General features: G+C 38.7%; 1 protein-coding gene across 12 annotated transcripts in view; it reads left to right on the top strand.

Annotated features, from left to right (window-relative positions):
- The window catches only part of ADAMTS6 (ADAM metallopeptidase with thrombospondin type 1 motif 6), a 329021-nt gene that overhangs the window by 292552 nt on the left and 18927 nt on the right, over nt 1–17542 (top strand). For 9 of the 12 annotated variants that reach the window (XM_062212084.1, XM_062212085.1, XM_062212088.1 and 6 more), the window contains 2 exons: nt 4882–5086; nt 16529–16705. In XM_062212084.1, the coding sequence (XP_062068068.1) occupies nt 4882–5086; nt 16529–16705 (382 nt within the window). Of the gene's footprint in view, nt 1–4881; nt 5087–16528; nt 16706–17542 lie in introns of those variants that run through there. The other 3 variants (XR_009868073.1, XM_062212092.1, XM_062212093.1) reach the window with 3 other exon arrangements.

Genomic DNA, 17542 nt, shown 5'->3' with positions numbered 1-17542 from the left:
CAAACATATCCTGGTTTACTAAGATTATGGCAAACTTTTCTATAGTGTCTCTCTTATTCCCTCCTACAATTAATATTATTGTTTGTAGTAATAGGAGCCTGAGACTGGACATCAGATTACATAGGCTACAGCAAACACTCTTATTTCAGACACTCAAATATGAATCCCACTATTCATTGGCAGTGAATGGAAATAAAGGCACTGGTGAGGGTTAAGACAGTTCGATCACTGGGGGTTGGAAAGAGCCTGGGGGTAAAAAACAGCCCAGTAATTGTTCAGGCTATTAACAAATCAGCAATTGATGTTTACAGCAAGAACTTGTGTATTCATATTTTCACCACTGAATCTAAAGGAAAGAAAACTAAGAATGCCATCAGAGTTTTACAAAAATGGAGAATGAAGATGAAGGAAGCTGTTTTTCTTAAACTAGACAGGAGAATGGAGAAACTGAGACAAGCAGTTGCAGTGGAAATTGCAAACCTATTTAGATAACTAGGGTGTGATTGAAGTCTTCAGAGAAACATGGGATGGAATGAAATGATGGGCAATAAAGACGCAACTGGAACTGAATATGAAGCCTAAAATCAGAGTTAAAGTCAGAAAGGAAATTGGGAAGCTGATTAATACTACTACTTTCATACATTCCAAGTTGAAGCCTAGAGCAGTACATCTAGGCTAAGTTTCTGAGGCAAGACAGTTGGCGATAAGAGAGAGGTTGAAGAATAAAAAGGGAGAGAAGGCCCTGACCCTGTGTGACAAAGAAGAGCAACAACTCTAAATCAGTGCTTTTACTCTGGGCACCTGTGTTTAATTTGAATTTCTCCATCACTCTTACATTATGAGTCCTAATGAAATCATGGCTGGAGGTGGTATGACTGAACTTTTTGTGGCTGAGTTATACACATTTCTGTTTTATTCCCTAATCTTGATGATGAAATCACTATTGCAAATTGAATCAGAGTTTCACTATGGCTGGCATGCAAGTTATTATTCTCAGTATACATTTTCCTCCTTACCAAAAATGGTACTAACATTTTGGGATCATGTGTATCTGTGGAAAACAGAAAAAAATATGAAAATCACTTTAAATCTCCCTTGGAGAATGACTTGACAGAAAAAAAAAGTTAATGTCAGGTTTTTAAAGTTCAGGATTAAATTATCATTTTTTAAATGAATATTGGGTTGAAATTTTTATATATTTTTTTAAAGATTTATTTATTTATTTGAAAGTTGGAGTTACAAAGAGGGAGAAGGAGAGGCAGAGAGGTCTTCCATCTGCTGGTTCACTCCCCAACTGGCCACAATGGCCGGTACTGTGCTGATCTGTAGCCAGGAGCCAGGAGCTTCCTCCAGGTCTCCCACGTGGGTGCAGGGGCCCAAGGACTTGGGCCATCCTTCACTACTTTCCCAGGCCATAGCAGAGAGCAGGATTAGAAGTGGAGCAGCCGGGTCTGGGATGCGGGCACTGCAAGCCAGAGCGTTAACCCGCTGCATTACAGCGCCGGCCCCTGAAATTTTTAGATTTTATATATATATATATATATTTTTATATATTTTATACATTTTATATATATATTTTATATATATATTAAGTTTGAGAAAATGGTCAACTATGACATTTTTATTTCTAAATGCAGGCTTTCTTCTTTTTTTAAAATCTTGCTAGGAGAAAGCCCTTTTTCTTTTTCTTTTCTTTTTTTAAAAGATTTGTTTATTTTATTAGGCAGAGTTACAGAGAGAGAGCGAGAGAGAGAGAGAGAGGTCTTCATCAGCTGGTTCACTCCCTAAATCCCCGCATTGGCTGGAGCTGAGACAATCCGAAGCCAGGAACCAGGAGCTTCTTCCGGGTCTCCTAAACAGGTGCATGGGCCCAAGGACTTGGGCCACCTTTTACTGCTTTCCCAGACTATAGCAAAGAGCTGGATCAGACTCGAACCGGCATCTATATGGGAGGCCGACTCTGCAGGCCACAGCTTTACCCACCATGCCACAGCACCAGCCCCCCGGCTTTCTTCTATAATTACAAATAGTGCAAATAATAATAAACAAAGGCCATTGTAGTTTACTTGGCCAAATGCAGGCTAAAATTTGGAATACTAGTACACCGTCTTCACTGAAATATTATCTTCCAGATACAAAACTGGAAATATTGAGGAAATTGTCTTAAGCTTTTATGTTCTCTCTGGGTAGTTGTTCACTCAAGAGTTTGAGCATGTCCATGCCCTTGAGGATAGTTGCAGGATTTATAGTCATGGATTGAAGAAATGTCTTGTGACTCCATGCGTATGATCTACACTCTACAATTCAACAATGTTAAAAATGAAATCCAGTTGAAATAGCAATTGGTGGGAAATCTAGTCCTAGTTCCATGGTTGCTATTTGTTTCCCTAACACTGGATCTTGCTTCTATAAAAGCAAAGCCCAAAATCTTGACTAAAGTGGGCAGTTAGCAAATATTTATTAAATTAAATACAATAATATAATATAATAATATATCATCAGGACTAAGGTTGCAAATAACAAAAACTTGAACTGATGCTAGCTTCCACATATGTAAGAAGGCTAAAGAAAGTCTAAGAGTGGGCCTACCTTGCAGAATGGCTGGAATTAAAGACTTGAAACACTGTCAGGATTTCCTAAGCCTCTGCATTCTTTCAAATCAGCTATTTCCACTTAACAGGGGACATGGCCTCCAGTATCTCCACATTCATTTCCTTATACATTTCTGTAACTGGAAAGAAAAGTGATCCTTTTTAAAACACCAGTTGACATATAAAAATTCTTACACAGAATTCTTAGAAGTCTTTTTATTTGAAAGATGGGGTCTGGTGGAGGAGACAAAGGAACAGAGAGACAGAGACAGAGAGCTTCCATCTGCTGGTTCACTGCCAAATTCTCAATGGTGGAACCAGGCAGAGCCAAGCCAGGACCTGTAAACACAGTTCAGGTCTCCCATGTGGGTGGCAAGGACCCAGGTACATAAAACATCACCACTGCCTCCCAGAGTCTGCACTGGCAGGAAACTGGAATCAGGAGTTTGAACCAGTAATTGAACCACACACTCCAATGTGGGAAATGGGCATCTTAACTACAAGGATAAATGCCTGCTCCTCTAACACAGAATTCTTTTTTTTTTTTTTTTTTTATTTGACAGGTAGAGTTATAGACAGTGAGAGAGGGACAGAGAGAAAGGTCTTCCTTCTGTTGGTTCACTCCCCAAATGGCCGCTGCGGCCAGCACTGCGCCGATCCGAAGTCAGGAGCCAGGTGCTTCTTCCTGGTTTCCCATGCGGGTACAGGGCCCAAGCACTTGGGCCATCCTCCACTGCCTTCTTGGGCCACAGCAGAGAGCTGGACTGGAAGAGGAGCAACCGGGACTAGAACCCGGCGCCCATATGGGATGCCGGTGCCGCAGGCAGAGGATTAACCAAGAGAGCCACGGCGCCGGCCCCCTAACACAGAATTCTTATTGGCCTGATTTGAATCATGATTCACATTCCTTGGACCAATTAATATGTCTAAGAAAGAGAGTCCTGAGAGTATTATCAAGAAAAACCCTGAAATCATATATATGAAAGTTCCTGGAATAGGGAAAAGGAATAAGATACCTACAAATGTGAGATGTGTTCATTTTTTTAAGACCTTTGAATTTCTTCCCACATTAGTTGTGTAGAATCTGTTTTTAGAAGCAAAGGGTTAAAAGCAGAATCTCCCATGTTCTCAGGGGCTGGCTCAGGGCCCTATTTGTGAGGAAGGTGAGGGTGTTTTGAGACTCCCAGGTCTTCAGGTTGCATACTTGAGCCTTCTCTGTCTTTGTCTTCTATTGTCATAGAATTCCATTTTTGGTAGCTGTAAAACAAATTCCCAGGTCCTTTAAGATTATCTGAGCATAAAATCCTCAACTATGGGAGAATATGGCTCAGTGGAATATGAATGGAAATAGCTACCTTGTCTTGTTGTTTTTTATATGCCAGATACTATGTTAGAAGCATTCAGTTGTGTTCTGAAGCCAATTGATACTGGTCTATGAGACTCTATTATTAGTATATCTTCTCTTGTTCATGTTCAGTATGTCAAGCTGCTTACTTGAAATTGAATGTAGTGAGGTATTTACACTACAAAAATTGGCAAACATTTTGAATCAAAACTCTTTCCTCCCATGGAGAGCCATTTGTTAAACATTTATCAAGACATTGAGAGATTTGCATTTATTACCTTATTTACTCCTCATGACAATCTTATGAGATTGATCATTGTTATCCTCATTTTAGAAATTAATAAAAATTTCTGTACCACAGCAGGTTAAAGCCCCGGCCTGCAGGGCTGACATAACATAGGGGCGCCGGTTCGAATTCCGGCTGCTCCACTTCCAATCCAGCTCTCTGCTATGCCCTGGGAAAGCAGTAGAGGATGGCCCAAGTCCTTGGTACCCTGCACCCACATGGGAGGACCAAAAGAAGCTCCTGGCTTCTGGTTTAGATCAGCTCAGCTCTGGCCGTTGCAGTCATCTGGGGAGTAAACCAGTGGTTGGAGGACCTCTTTCTCAGTCTCTACCTCTCTCTGTAACTCTTTCAAATAAATAAAATAAATCTTTTTTAAAAAAAATAAATTAATAAAAAAGGGGAAAAATCAAAGTCTAAAAACACACAGTGCATTGTTTGCTTGAACCAACAAAGCCCATACACTACACTTTAAAAGGCAATTGACATGGAAAGATCTTTTTCTTAGCAGCTCTTTCATTTGCTATTTGTCATATCGAGCAACATCGAAATGTCAACCCTCCTGAATAAAGGATGTAGTCCATGACAGTGACTTCACTCAGCAGAACAGCTCTGGGTACACTGAGGGAAATGCTTTTATGTGTTTCTTCCACTTGCCACAGGTGGTTCATTGGGGACTGGTTGGAATGCAGCAAGACTTGTGACGGTGGAATGCGCACAAGGGCAGTGCTGTGCATCAGGAAGATTGGACCTTCTGAGGAGGAGACACTGGACTACAGTGGTTGTTTAACACATCGGCCTATCGAAAAAGAGCCCTGCAACAACCAGTCATGCCCACCTCAGTGGGTGACTTTGGACTGGTCGGAAGTAAGGAAATCTGGGGCTATATGTTTTGAGCTCTCTTAAATATCAGTACCAAAGCATTTAATATTAAGGACCCCTGAGCATGTGAACATCTTAGAACTCAACAAGTAAGGACTGCAAAACAGTGAATTTGGACGTGTTATATGTTATTACTGCTTGTCAGGAAGTAAGGAGGTTTTGGGGTTAGGGAAATCCATGAGGATCTAGTCATCAATTTGATTAAAAATAAATCTAAAGTGAATTGAAATAACATTCTATAATGAGTAACCAAATAAATGGGTTTTTTTCCTTCTTACTATTGAGAAGTGTCACGTGCGCAGAACTGGTGGTATGTGATTAAAAAACAAGGAGAGTGAAGAACCTTTCTTACCCCCAAACTTTTTGAAGACTCAGAATGACCTTTCTTACCTACATTCTCAGTTGGAAAGCCTAACATTTTTATAACTTTTTTCCAAGTAATGGAACAGCCTAATTACATAACTCATAGGTATGAATCTTTGGCATATCTTTATCTTTATGCTTAAATTGCTTCCATTATATCTGAGGAAGAAACATGATGTTGAGTTCTATAATATACCAAAAAGTTGAATTCAGAATTCACCAGTACTTTCTCCACTTACTTGACCAGAGAGGAAGACCTGACTAAAATTATGTTTTCCTGGTATATGTGTGAACAGAATAGCTTAATATAATCCAGAGGCACTCAGAAAGATTTTTATGAAAGTTTAGGCAAACAGTAGTTAATTAGTTTTTTGGCCTCTCAGTATGCATGAGGCATACACATAAACACACCATGGAACTCTCCACGTTTCCCAAAGAAGAGTTGAATCCTTCTGTAGGATAAGTTAGTGTTAAAAAGAATGAGTTCCTGGCTATATAACTAGAGAGAGAATGCTGTCAAGTTAGCAAAGCAGGACACATTTCAGATTCTATTCCAATGTGCTCTGCCAGAAACATTGTGGTACTTGCTTTGGGCATTTACAGTAGACCTCATAAGTTTGCCAAAAAACAAATGAAAAAATTAAACATTTTTCTTCAAGAACCTCTGAATGTAACTGTTCCCCCTGTGAATGGCCTTATTTTGCTATAGGCACAAGGCTTTATTTAGGATGATACATGGAAGTGTAGATTCTGACCAGTTGTGGTTATCCATGGAATCTCTGACAGGAATTGGGAGCATTCTCCCAAATTTCCTGGCCATACTCCAGCTTCAGTAATTACATTCTGCCTACCTACTTTTATCTGTAGTTTCCATCCAATGTAGAGACGTTCTTTGTACTATTCAGACCGTGGTTATGGAAAATGGTATGGATGCTTTGGTTCTCTAACAGTGGGTACACTAACTCTGAAGTTCATTTGAAAGGTAAAGTCCATTGGTAAATAATAGGCATTCCACAGGATTGTATACTTTAGTGCCTGAGACTCTTACAGGAATCTATAAATATTTGCTGATAATGATGACAAGTTTGTTGTTAAAAAATGATAATGGGAAACCTCATGATTTTCAGGAAGCAGCTTTAGGGTTTCAGGTCAAGTTGGTAAGTATAAATGAGTGCATAATAAACACATCAGGATAGGCACTAGAGATAATACAAAAGAATTATACAAGTTTGAAAAATAAGAAATATCCACGAAACAGCTAGAGAATAATAAAGACAGTGTTTTAATGAAACAATGCATTTTGAGATGTAAGTGTGAAATTGTAATAATTTGGAGATGAGAAGGTCAGAATAGCCTGGAGTAGGATCAGAGGCTTTTTGAGTTGATGGGAATTGAGGTATAGAATCTGAAGCAGAGAAAAGAATCAAGAAGCTGAAAAAGAAGGTATTCCTGGTAAGAGAAACAACTGAGCAGAAACACAAAGATTGTAAGATAAAAGTAGGGTAAGAGAAAAGGGTTTGTTTTAAGGTATAACAAACAGATAAAATTAAATAAAGTTCCTAAGTAATAGGAAGGCTTGAATGTAGAATTCTGTACCACAGCATCCTTTACAAGCAAAATCTAAGAATTTCTGCCAGTTACCAAAATACCAACTCAGACTCATTTCATATTGGCCTGCTGACTTACACTTGTCTGTATCATTGTGGTTTTGTCTTAAAATAAAACACAACCAACAACAAACTTGAGAATTACAAATGTATATTATTGATATGCTTCCATTCCAAATAACATTTTAAGATTTTCTACTACATTCAACTTCACCAAGGTTGTGCTTGCCCTGCTCTTAGAATTTTGACTCTATCTATCCAGTCTTCAAAGTGACTTGCTCAAATGGTGCCAAAAGGCTATCAGGCATTCCTAGAGGCTGCCTGAAGAAATATATAAAAGCTGAGAGCTTTTAATTACATTTCGGCTATCTTTTTTTTTTTTTCTTTTCAATTCGAGAGGCATAATGAACTCCTGTCTGCTGATTTAGTCCTCAAATGCCCAGGACCAAAACCAGGAACCAGAAGCTCAATACAGGTCTCCTATGTGGGTGGCAGGGACCCAACTACTTGAACTATCATCTGCTGCCTGCAGGGTTAGCATTTTAGCAGGAAGCTGGAATCAGGAGCTGGAATCGAGTATTGAACCCAAGTACCTCACTTTGGGACATATGCTTAGCTGGTGTCTTGACTACTAAGCCAAATGCCTGCCCCTCTGTTACGATAAGTAGGTCAAAGCTTAGGGAAAAGGGGTAGTTTAAGGGGCTGGCATGTACACCTCGGGACTACCACCTTGACCAAGACTTGGCAGCTGCTATTGTCTCCACAGACCACTGAGTCAGACTATTCTGGGGTGAAGCACTGGACAAGAGGTGCTGCTGTTTACATCTCAGAGACTATAATTGAATACTATCTTTACCATGATCATCCTTTGTTCAAGAGGAAAATGTTTCTGGGACAGTACAGTGTGGAAGAACATTGAGTGTGTGTTTGCTCGCGCCTGGGAGCTGTTGCTCAGCTGTGAAATGGGGAGCGGGTGCCACGGATGACACTGGAAGTGATTGTCATCAAACATCACAGGCATAAAACACTTTGAACAACATAGAGGTGCACAAACAATCAAACTTAGAAGTAGCAGTTACTGGGGGTCACACTCTCATGCTTCCATTTCCCTACTTTGCAAGGCATCCCACCTCCACCCTAAATGGATTAAAAATAAATAAGGATAAATAACATTAAGTGAAATAAATCTCTGAGTAGCTTTGGAGAACAATGTGAGAACAAGGAGCCTGTTCTTCCCAGAGGAACTGAACACCTCCCACTAATGAAAAGGGGAACTCTCAGCAGCAGACCAGGCATTGTTGAGACTCTTTCACTTCATTTTTTGCAAATATCCCACACTATTTTCTTTTGAGACACACCCATAACTTCCCTCCTCTTTCTTCCTCCTCACCACTTCCAACTATCAGCTGTTTGAGTTTTGCTAATCACAAGGGTGAGGTTCAACTGTTGAAAACATGTTGCAGTAAGAGGAATTTACCCTTTGACCCTTTGTTTTGCTGACTACTCTAATATGATATAAAATTTCCATTGTTGCAAAGCCAGCAACCATTCCACCATCAGTTAAACCCACCCAGTGCTTATGTCTAATGAAAAAAAAAAAATAGCCAGATTACCTTGATGGAAAAATGGCTCATTGGCAGCCTTTTGTGAAGCCATAGCTTTCCCATTTCCTATCATCTATCTTCAGTCTTGGGATCACCCATGCTATATTAGATTTGAAATGATTTTCTTTTTTGACTTGCTTCAGTTGGCAGCAGGTTTTGAAAGCTCTGCTGCATATTATGGATGGGCTCCAGAAGTCCTAACCCATTCTTTTGTTGAATCGGAATGGTTTCGTTGACTCCCACAGAGTACCCATTGAAAAAAGTCTGTTTCTTGAACTTTATCTTGGACAACTAAATACCTGGCTTCATACCCAATTGACTTTATAGGGGTTATATTTAGGTGGCATTACTTAAGAAGGATTGGGATGGGAGGAATCTGCTACAAGATGCTGTCCTGTTTGAGAATACAGTTGTGACATCACCTTGTATATTCCTGAGTTCTACTCTGATCCTCTGACTAAGTAAATTAAACTCACCTCTCCAGACAGAACTCTGTCTAAACCCAAAATGTTAATGTTTGTATCCTTTACAAGTGAGAGCCAAATTGTTTTCCCTGGTGTGGTTTCAAATACATTTTTCTGCAAAATACGTCTTTACTTCTTCTTAATCATGGAGCATTCAGCTAAAACATAAACGCATTTGTCATAAAAATTATCTTTTATATCCCATGGAGATGAAAACAAAAAACAGATGGTCTGGTCAGATTTTAAATAATAGTGGGATTCTATTTGTATGAATTGTAGATGAAAAATAGGTATTTACCTGCAATAAGGAGAAATATTGAGAACAATCACACTAAAAAATGGGGTGTCTGCTGAAATAATATACTTAGAGGAAGAATAGAATAGAATTTGTACATATAACTATTCCTTAATTTGAAAATGGTACATTTTTATTACTGAATCAAATATTCAAATTTCTAATTATTAATAATGAATTATACTGTAAACTCAAAAATTTGCAAAAACATACCCTTTTCATGGGACTAGACAAACAATTATATCTGACAATGCTATGAAGTATACACAATTAAGTTAATGTCTGTTGTTCATGTATATAATCATGGCTACATCTTGCTTTTCTAGAATGTCTTATTCTTTTTGACAATTATATAAAACTCAGGTTGCCCGATGGACAACAACATTTATTTATTACAGTCTGAAAAGAGGCAGAAGTGAAATTTAGGCGGAAGAAAACAGAGAGAAGAATTAAAAATAAAAATAAACAATATCTCTGCATGAACATCTCATATGAAAGATCAGGAAGATTTGCTGGATAGAATTCTACTTAGATTCAACCTGGTCTAAGTGATATCCTTGTGCCTTTACTTCTTTTTAGAAGCAATTTTTTTAACATTTAATTTTATAAACTCCCTTGAGAAGTATAATATTTGTAGATTACCAGAATTGAGATTCTGGTCATAAGTATTTAGTGTTTGTGGTTAGATCTGTAGGGATTAGGCTTAAGTTGTTAAGCCATCATTTGGGATATACACATCCTGTATTTGAGCCAGAGTTTGAGATCTGGCTCCACTTTTTCTTCCAACTTCCTATTAATGCCCTCCCTGGGAGATAGCAGTGATGGTTCAAGTAGTTGCATCACTGCCACCCATGTGGGAGACACAAGTTAAGTTCCAGTGACCCAGTAGATAGAAGATCATTTTCTCTCCCTCTCTCTCTCTCTTTCAAATAAAATGAAAATAAGTAATTTTGTAAAAAGAGAATGTGGCAGAAATGTATGGTAGTTCCCACTTAACTGCAGGGTATATGTTCCAAGGTCCTTAATGGATGTCTGAAACTGCATATAGTATCAACCCTGTATGTAATTTTTTTTCCTATACATACATATCTAGGATAAATTTTAACTTATAAAGTAGACACAATAAGATGTTAACAACAATCAATGAAATACAAGTTATTCTGTAATAAACATCATGTGAATGTACTTCCTCTCTCTCTAAAAATGTAATTTTTCTTTTTATTTCTGTGAGCACTTGGTTTCTTTGCTCAGTACTCTGCACTGACTTTATCATATGCCCTACACATAGCACTAGAGTTAAACTCTCATTCCTTGTACGTATGCTCTGGTTTCTCATTGGCACTTTTATAAATGTAGGTTCTATTGGGCATCTTCTCCAGGAGAGTACAGTTTTATTATAATTACAGATTTGCTTTGGATGGTTTCTCTTCTCCTTAATCAACTTATTCAACTTTACTAGAAACATAACGGTTGCTTCTTCAGCAAACAATCTCTACTAATTTTTATATTTTTAAGTCTAGACCTCTTCCCGAATCTGTGTAACCATCCCTTACTTGCAATAAAAAGCTTGATGTTACTAATTTCAGGAAATCCCTTGCTGAAGTCTTCATATAGGCTCAATAGTTTCTGGCGCAACATGTTGTAGTCAGAACATGTTTTCTGTTCATGTCTTGCATCCACAGATGTTGTGCCTATGCCATCTTAACTAAGAACTTAACACACATTGTGGCCATGTCTTCTGCAGTTTAAGTTGTGACAGCAAAACTAGCAGGAATTTCCTTTTTGCTTCTTTGTTATTTTACAGATGCTCATAAAAGATTCATTGCTACCATAGGTTCTAGGGACCTCAGTATATGATTTTTTCCTTTCATTATGAAGGTGAGTACTTTCACCTTTTCACTTCAAGAAAATGCTTTACAGCTTCCAGATTACCAGCATGGCTACTCTTGCACTGTGGGACCATTATTAAGTAAAATAAGAAATAAGAATTACTGAACAGAAGCACTGTTCTACCCTTACAAGTCAATCCAGTAACCACAGTAGCCACTAGGTGACTAATGGATAAGTAGCACATACAGTATAGATGCACTGAACAAAGGGATGATTCACCTCCTGTGCAGAGTGGATCAGAAATCTATCACACTACTCAGAATGGTGTGTAATGTCAAAACGGTGAATTATTTATTTTTGGAACTTCCTATTTAGCATGTTCCGCCTTGGTTGACTGTGGGTAACTGAAACTGCAGAAAGTAAAATCATGAATAATAGGAACTACCATCATTTTCAGTCATTTACTATTTTGAGAACGCAGTTGGTTGTTTCTTGACCTATACTGCTACAGCATAGAATACCCTTGGCTTAGTTAGTGGATCAGTGATATAATTTTCTAAAATATTGTCTTGTCCAAATAGAAGATGATATACTATGATTAGCTTTATACATTATCGTACAAAGGGTTTGGGTATTTGTACATTTTAAAGTGCTACCTGGATTTATCTGTAGTTCTCAGTGTTTCAGTTTGCTCATCAGCAAAATGGATATGATAATAGTTTTTGTGAACATTAGATAATTTTATTCATTTATTTATTTATTTTTTGACAGGCAGAGTGGACAATGAGAGAGAGAGAGACAGAGAGAAAGGTCTTCCTTTTTCTATTGGTTCAACCCCCAATGGCCGCTACGGCCGGCGCACCATGCTGATCTGAAGCCAGGAGCCAGGTGCTTCTCCTGGTCTCCCATGCGGGTGCAGGGCCCAAAGACTTGGGCCATCCTCCACTGCACCCCCAGGCCACAGCAGAGAGCTGGACTGGAAGAGGAGCAACCGAGACAGAATCCAGCGCCCTGACCGGGACTAGAACCCAGGGTGCCAGCCCCGCAGGCGGAGGATTAGCCTATTGATCGGTGGCGCCCGCCAAGATAGATTATTACATGCAAAGGATAAAGAACACTGCCTGACACTAGCTAAACACTAGTGCTATTTAATTATGCTTCTTATTATTTGTTTTGTTTTGTTTCCCAGGGACTTTTCAGACACAGATCAGTGAATTGTCTGTCTTTGCAATGTCTGCCTCCCCTAATTGTAAGCAGAACTTGGCATATACTCTTAGGAAAGATTGCTAGGTATAACCATATTCTTAAAATAATAGCAGGAGTTTCTTGCTACTGGAGAAAGATATTAGAATAAGCAAGAGATGGATGTTTCCACCTTTAATATTCATATATATGATTTTAAATGTAAATGGGGCAAAAGGAATGGCACAGTGCTTTTTAAATGAATGTTCCAAAATTAAAAAACTCATTAAACCCTGAAAATACAGTAACTGAGCTCCATATAGAGCCTGTACGTTTCTGCCTATCTCTAGTATGAAGTGGCCTTCCCTCCTCTTGAATTTCATCTCAATTTACTTTTTCCAATAAATAATTAATACTTGTTATATATTCTTATAAATCTTTTTCTGCCAATACTAAGAGAATCCTTGGAATACAGTAATAATGGAGGAATAGATAATTAATAGACCCTAAAATTTGAGTCACAAGGCCTAGGATCATTTAATTCTAGCTTTGCCATTTGCTTTTATCTTTAAGTTACTGAAGCTTTTCTCATCTGTAATAATTTTTAAAAACTTGTTTAATAATGTATTTGAAAGCATTTTGTGAATTGTGAAATCCAGTAAAGGTAGAAGTGTAATTATTATTAATGATAATAATAAGCATTAACAGGGTGTCAGAAATCCTCTGACTTTTGCTTGGACAGTGGAGGCTCAGTGTGCTAGTCAAGAGGACTAGCACAAATAAAACAAGTTCAAGAGATGGAAGTGAACTGAACCTAAGCAGAGCAAGCTCAGGAAACAGATTGGGGCTTTACTCATCCTATAGAAATTATTTCATGTATTGGTTTCTTGAAATGAGAAGCAATAAGGTTGTTGTGAGGATTAAATTTCATAATATATACAAAGTAGAGAGTGTAGCACCTAATATCCAAGGGACACTTCATAGCAGTTGATATTCTAATGTCCCATCATTTAATCTGTTCCCTCATTTTAAAAACAGAATAGGGCTGCTTGATGCAGCAGTTAAGATACTTCTAGAGACTCTTGCATCCTGCATTGGAGTGCCAGGGTTTGGGTCTTGGCTGCACTCCTAATCCCAGCCTTTACCCTGGCAGGCAGCAGGGGATGACTGGTTCTCTGCCACCCACATGGGATACCTGGATTGTTTTTTCAGCTCCTGGCTTCAGACTGGCCCAGCTATGATGCCTGTGGGCATTTGGGAAGTGAATCAGCAGATGGGATCTCTTTGTCTATATCTCTCTCTTTTGCCTTTCAAATAAATAAGTAAAAAATTAAAAATAAATAAAAACAGAATATTTGCTACCTCATAGGAGAGGACTATGTAAATTATAGCACTTAGCACAGTATTCAATATATAGTGTCTATTAAATGATAGCTGCTATTAGTGATACTAAAAGTAATAGTCCTTGTGGCTGTAGGAATAGTAGCAACAGTGTTAACTTGTACCTGACATTGGATTTGCATTGAAAATACTGGGAATTCTTTAGTAGGGTTGGGATATAGAGAAATGAAACTGAAGATGTAAATAGAGCCTTACTATCATTTTGTAGTTAGCATGCATACAGATTGCTTAAATATTTATCTTGAAGGCCACAGTGAGCCCTTTTGTTAAATCAAAAAACAATGTAATTGGATTTTTGCTTTAGGAAGATCCTTCTGGCTAAAGTTTAAAGGGTGGATTGGATCCCTGCTAGAACAAGAAACATGAGACCTATTAAAAAGCCAATGCATAGCTTCCTGTGGGAAATGTTTGTTTGTTTGAAGTAAGGTTAGTGGCAGTAGAGACGGAGGGGAATCCATAGATGTTCAGGAGATTGAGGAGTTGGATTAATAAGATGTAGTGATTGACTATGGAAACAGTGAGGTAGCAGGAGGTAAGGATATTGGTTCGGCTGTGAAAAGCATCGGAAATTTCTCTCTTCATCTTAACTCCCTATGAAGCCTCTTTTTTGGAGCCATATTGGAAAGAAGTTCATGTTATTCTTCAAAATACATCCTGATTTGGCCGGCGCCGTAGCTTAACAGGCTAATCCTCCGCCTTGAGGCACTGGCACACCGGGTTCTAGTCCCGGTTGGGGCGCTGGATTCTGTCCTGGTTGCCCCTCTTCCAGGCCAGCTCTCTGCTATGGCCCGGGAAGGCAGTGGAGGATGGCCCAAGTCCTTGGGCCCTGCACCCACATGGGAGACCAGGAGAAGCACCTGGCTCCTGGCTTCGGATCAGCACGATGCGCCGGCCGCAGCAGCCATTGGAGAGTGAACCAACAGCAAAAAGGAAGACCTTTCTCTCTGTCTCTCTCTCTCTCTCTCACTATCCACTCTGCCTGTCAAAACAAACAAACAAACAAACAAACAAAAAAACATCCTGATGAAACTTACTCTATGTTGGAGGAAATGTATTCTATTCCTACATTCACTGCGAAGAGTTTACCATGGGACCTTTGATTCCACCTGAAAAAGATGTTAATATTTTTATGGCATTTACCAAGCTCAAGAATTACCCTCTAACAAACCCACTCAAGTATGTACAATGTCCACTAAGACATCATCATCCCACAACTAGTACATATTGACTTAACTACTGGTATATCAAAACCATCTTTCTGAATAAAGTGCAGCATATATTTATTGGACACTTACCCAAAGTCCTCAGGTAGATCCTGTGGTCCCAGTGTGTGTGTGTGTGTGTGTATACAAAGATGAAACAGAAACTAAATAATTTTAAGGAGCTTATGGTCTGACAGAGATACGATTTGTAAGTAAAAAAAAATTGTGAAACAAGTCAGTGGCGATTAGGTATACAAGAACCTACACATTCCACATCCACTGTTATGGTACTTAACAGGAACTTTGTATTCAGATGTCTGCCACCTAAAATAGATTATGGGGTCCTTCAGAGTAGAGACTATCTAGTTGTTTTTAGATCTCCCCAGTCTGGTGTGGTTCCTGTAGGCGATCTGGAAAAAATTTTAAAATAAAAATACAGATGCAGTGCTCCCAAATGTTGTTGGTAAAACTCTCACTTGACTTAAGGGAAGTACAAATTTTAAGGCAGGGTCCAGACATTCACAGGAGAAAGCTGGAGGACTTAAGTCAACCTTCATTTAAATAGATGACTTCTAGAATCACCTGGAGATGCAGTAAATAATCGGATTTGTGACATAGGAAGAAGCATCTTTTCTTAGGATGAAAATAGACAATTTTTTTTTCAGAGAGGAGCAAATCTTTTTTCTTTTAAGGTTTTATTTATTTATTTAAATAGCAGAGTGACAGAGAGAGAAGGGGTGACAGAGGGCTTCCATCCAGTTCTTATACCTGTATGGTAGGAACCCAAGTATCTGATTATCATCTGCCTCCCAGGCACAGTAGCAGGCAGCTGAATTAGAAGCATTGAATAGCTTTGACTCAGACCAGGCATTCCCAGATGGGATTCAGGTGTCCCAAGCCGCACCTTAACCCACAATGCCCACCCCTGGGCAGACACAATTTTAAGTAACAGTCAAATGTATTATGTTTGTAACTGGCCAGGAAAGGTCCAGAGATTTTCTGTGCAGTAAACCTTCCCTTGTGACCATGTGTTCTTAGCTTAGCTAAATGACCCCCAACTTGCTTGACAGAGATAAGTTCTTGTGGTTTACTAATAATATAAAAATTCTTTTTATAAGACTACACCCAACAAGTAGGAAATCAGGAATTCCACATTGTCAAAATAAACAGAATCTTAACACAGCTGAATGAGCCAAGGATGAAGAAGAATAGAGGAATAAACATAGTCCTAATAAATGAGGAAAATAAGTTAACCAAGAAAAGCAAACATTGAATGAATTTAGCTCTTAAAGACCTTAGGGAAAAGGGAAAAGTGTTTCTGCTTAAAAACTTTTAAGGAATTTCATATCTGAGAGATTTTGCCCAGCATTTAGTGTATATGTTTATTGTATATCCAAATGCACATTTACTTCCAGGAAGAGTTTCCTCAAATTTTTGTCTTTATGCTGTCATTATAAAGAGTATTTGTTTTTTTTCCAGTGTACTCCAAAATGTGGCCCAGGATTCAAGCATCGAATTGTTCTGTGCAAGAGCAGTGACCTTTCTAAAACCTTCCCAGCCGGTCAGTGTCCAGAGGAGAGCAAGCCTCCTGTCCGCATCCGCTGCAGTTTGGGGCGCTGCCCTCCTCCGCGATGGGTGACTGGAGACTGGGGCCAGGTGAGGCAGTCCAGAGGCAGCGTCTTGAGACACAAATCTCAGGTCCCCGACTTGTTCCCTGGAAGGGTTTGAGAGAGGAGCAGCAATTAACACAGAGAAATCGAAGAATGTGAGGGAATACACAAATGGCAGCAGCTGCTACATGGACACATGCACAGTTATGTTTTCTCCCACACCTAAAAGCTTCAGACTCTTACTTCTGTTTTGGATCCTCCTATTTAAAGTTAAACTTACATGAGAAGTAGTCTAGATGGTCAGAGATTTGAACAAGCTGGGATTCTAGCCCCAGCTTTTCCCCAATAACAAATCAATTGACACCAGTGTCTGCCCACTTGGAAAATAGAGAAAAATTCCTTCTATCCAGTGTCTAATTTTTTTCTGATGAACATTGAATCAGAAAGCAAGTGTGTATGGAGCTTTTGGTATATATTTTTATATTAGGTTCATTTCCATTTTATGTTTCAATTCCTATTTTTTTCTTTGTCCTTTCTCATATACATTTAAGTTGTGATATCTTACTATAGGCCACTTTAAATTCTACTAAACAAATTGATTCTCATCACAGAAACAACAATATGAGGTAATATATTGTTAACTTGGTAGACTTAGTCATGTTGTACATGATAATCACATTTTACCATCAATTAAAAACTATTTTTAACTTACAAAACCCTAAGCTGACATATTTCCATAGATGAAAAATTAAATATTATCCTTCTAAGAGTCCATTAGGTTACACTGAAAAATTAATGACCTCAAAAGTAAATTTCTAGGCAATCAATGCCATTATTCTCCTAATTGGCCATGTAGCTAGTCATTTTCTGATATCAGAGACCC

The sequence above is a fragment of the Lepus europaeus genome, chromosome 15 (assembly GCF_033115175.1).
Source record: "Lepus europaeus isolate LE1 chromosome 15, mLepTim1.pri, whole genome shotgun sequence".
NCBI classification, from domain to species: domain Eukaryota; kingdom Metazoa; phylum Chordata; class Mammalia; order Lagomorpha; family Leporidae; genus Lepus; species Lepus europaeus.
This window is presented reverse-complemented; position numbering and strand designations above follow the sequence as displayed.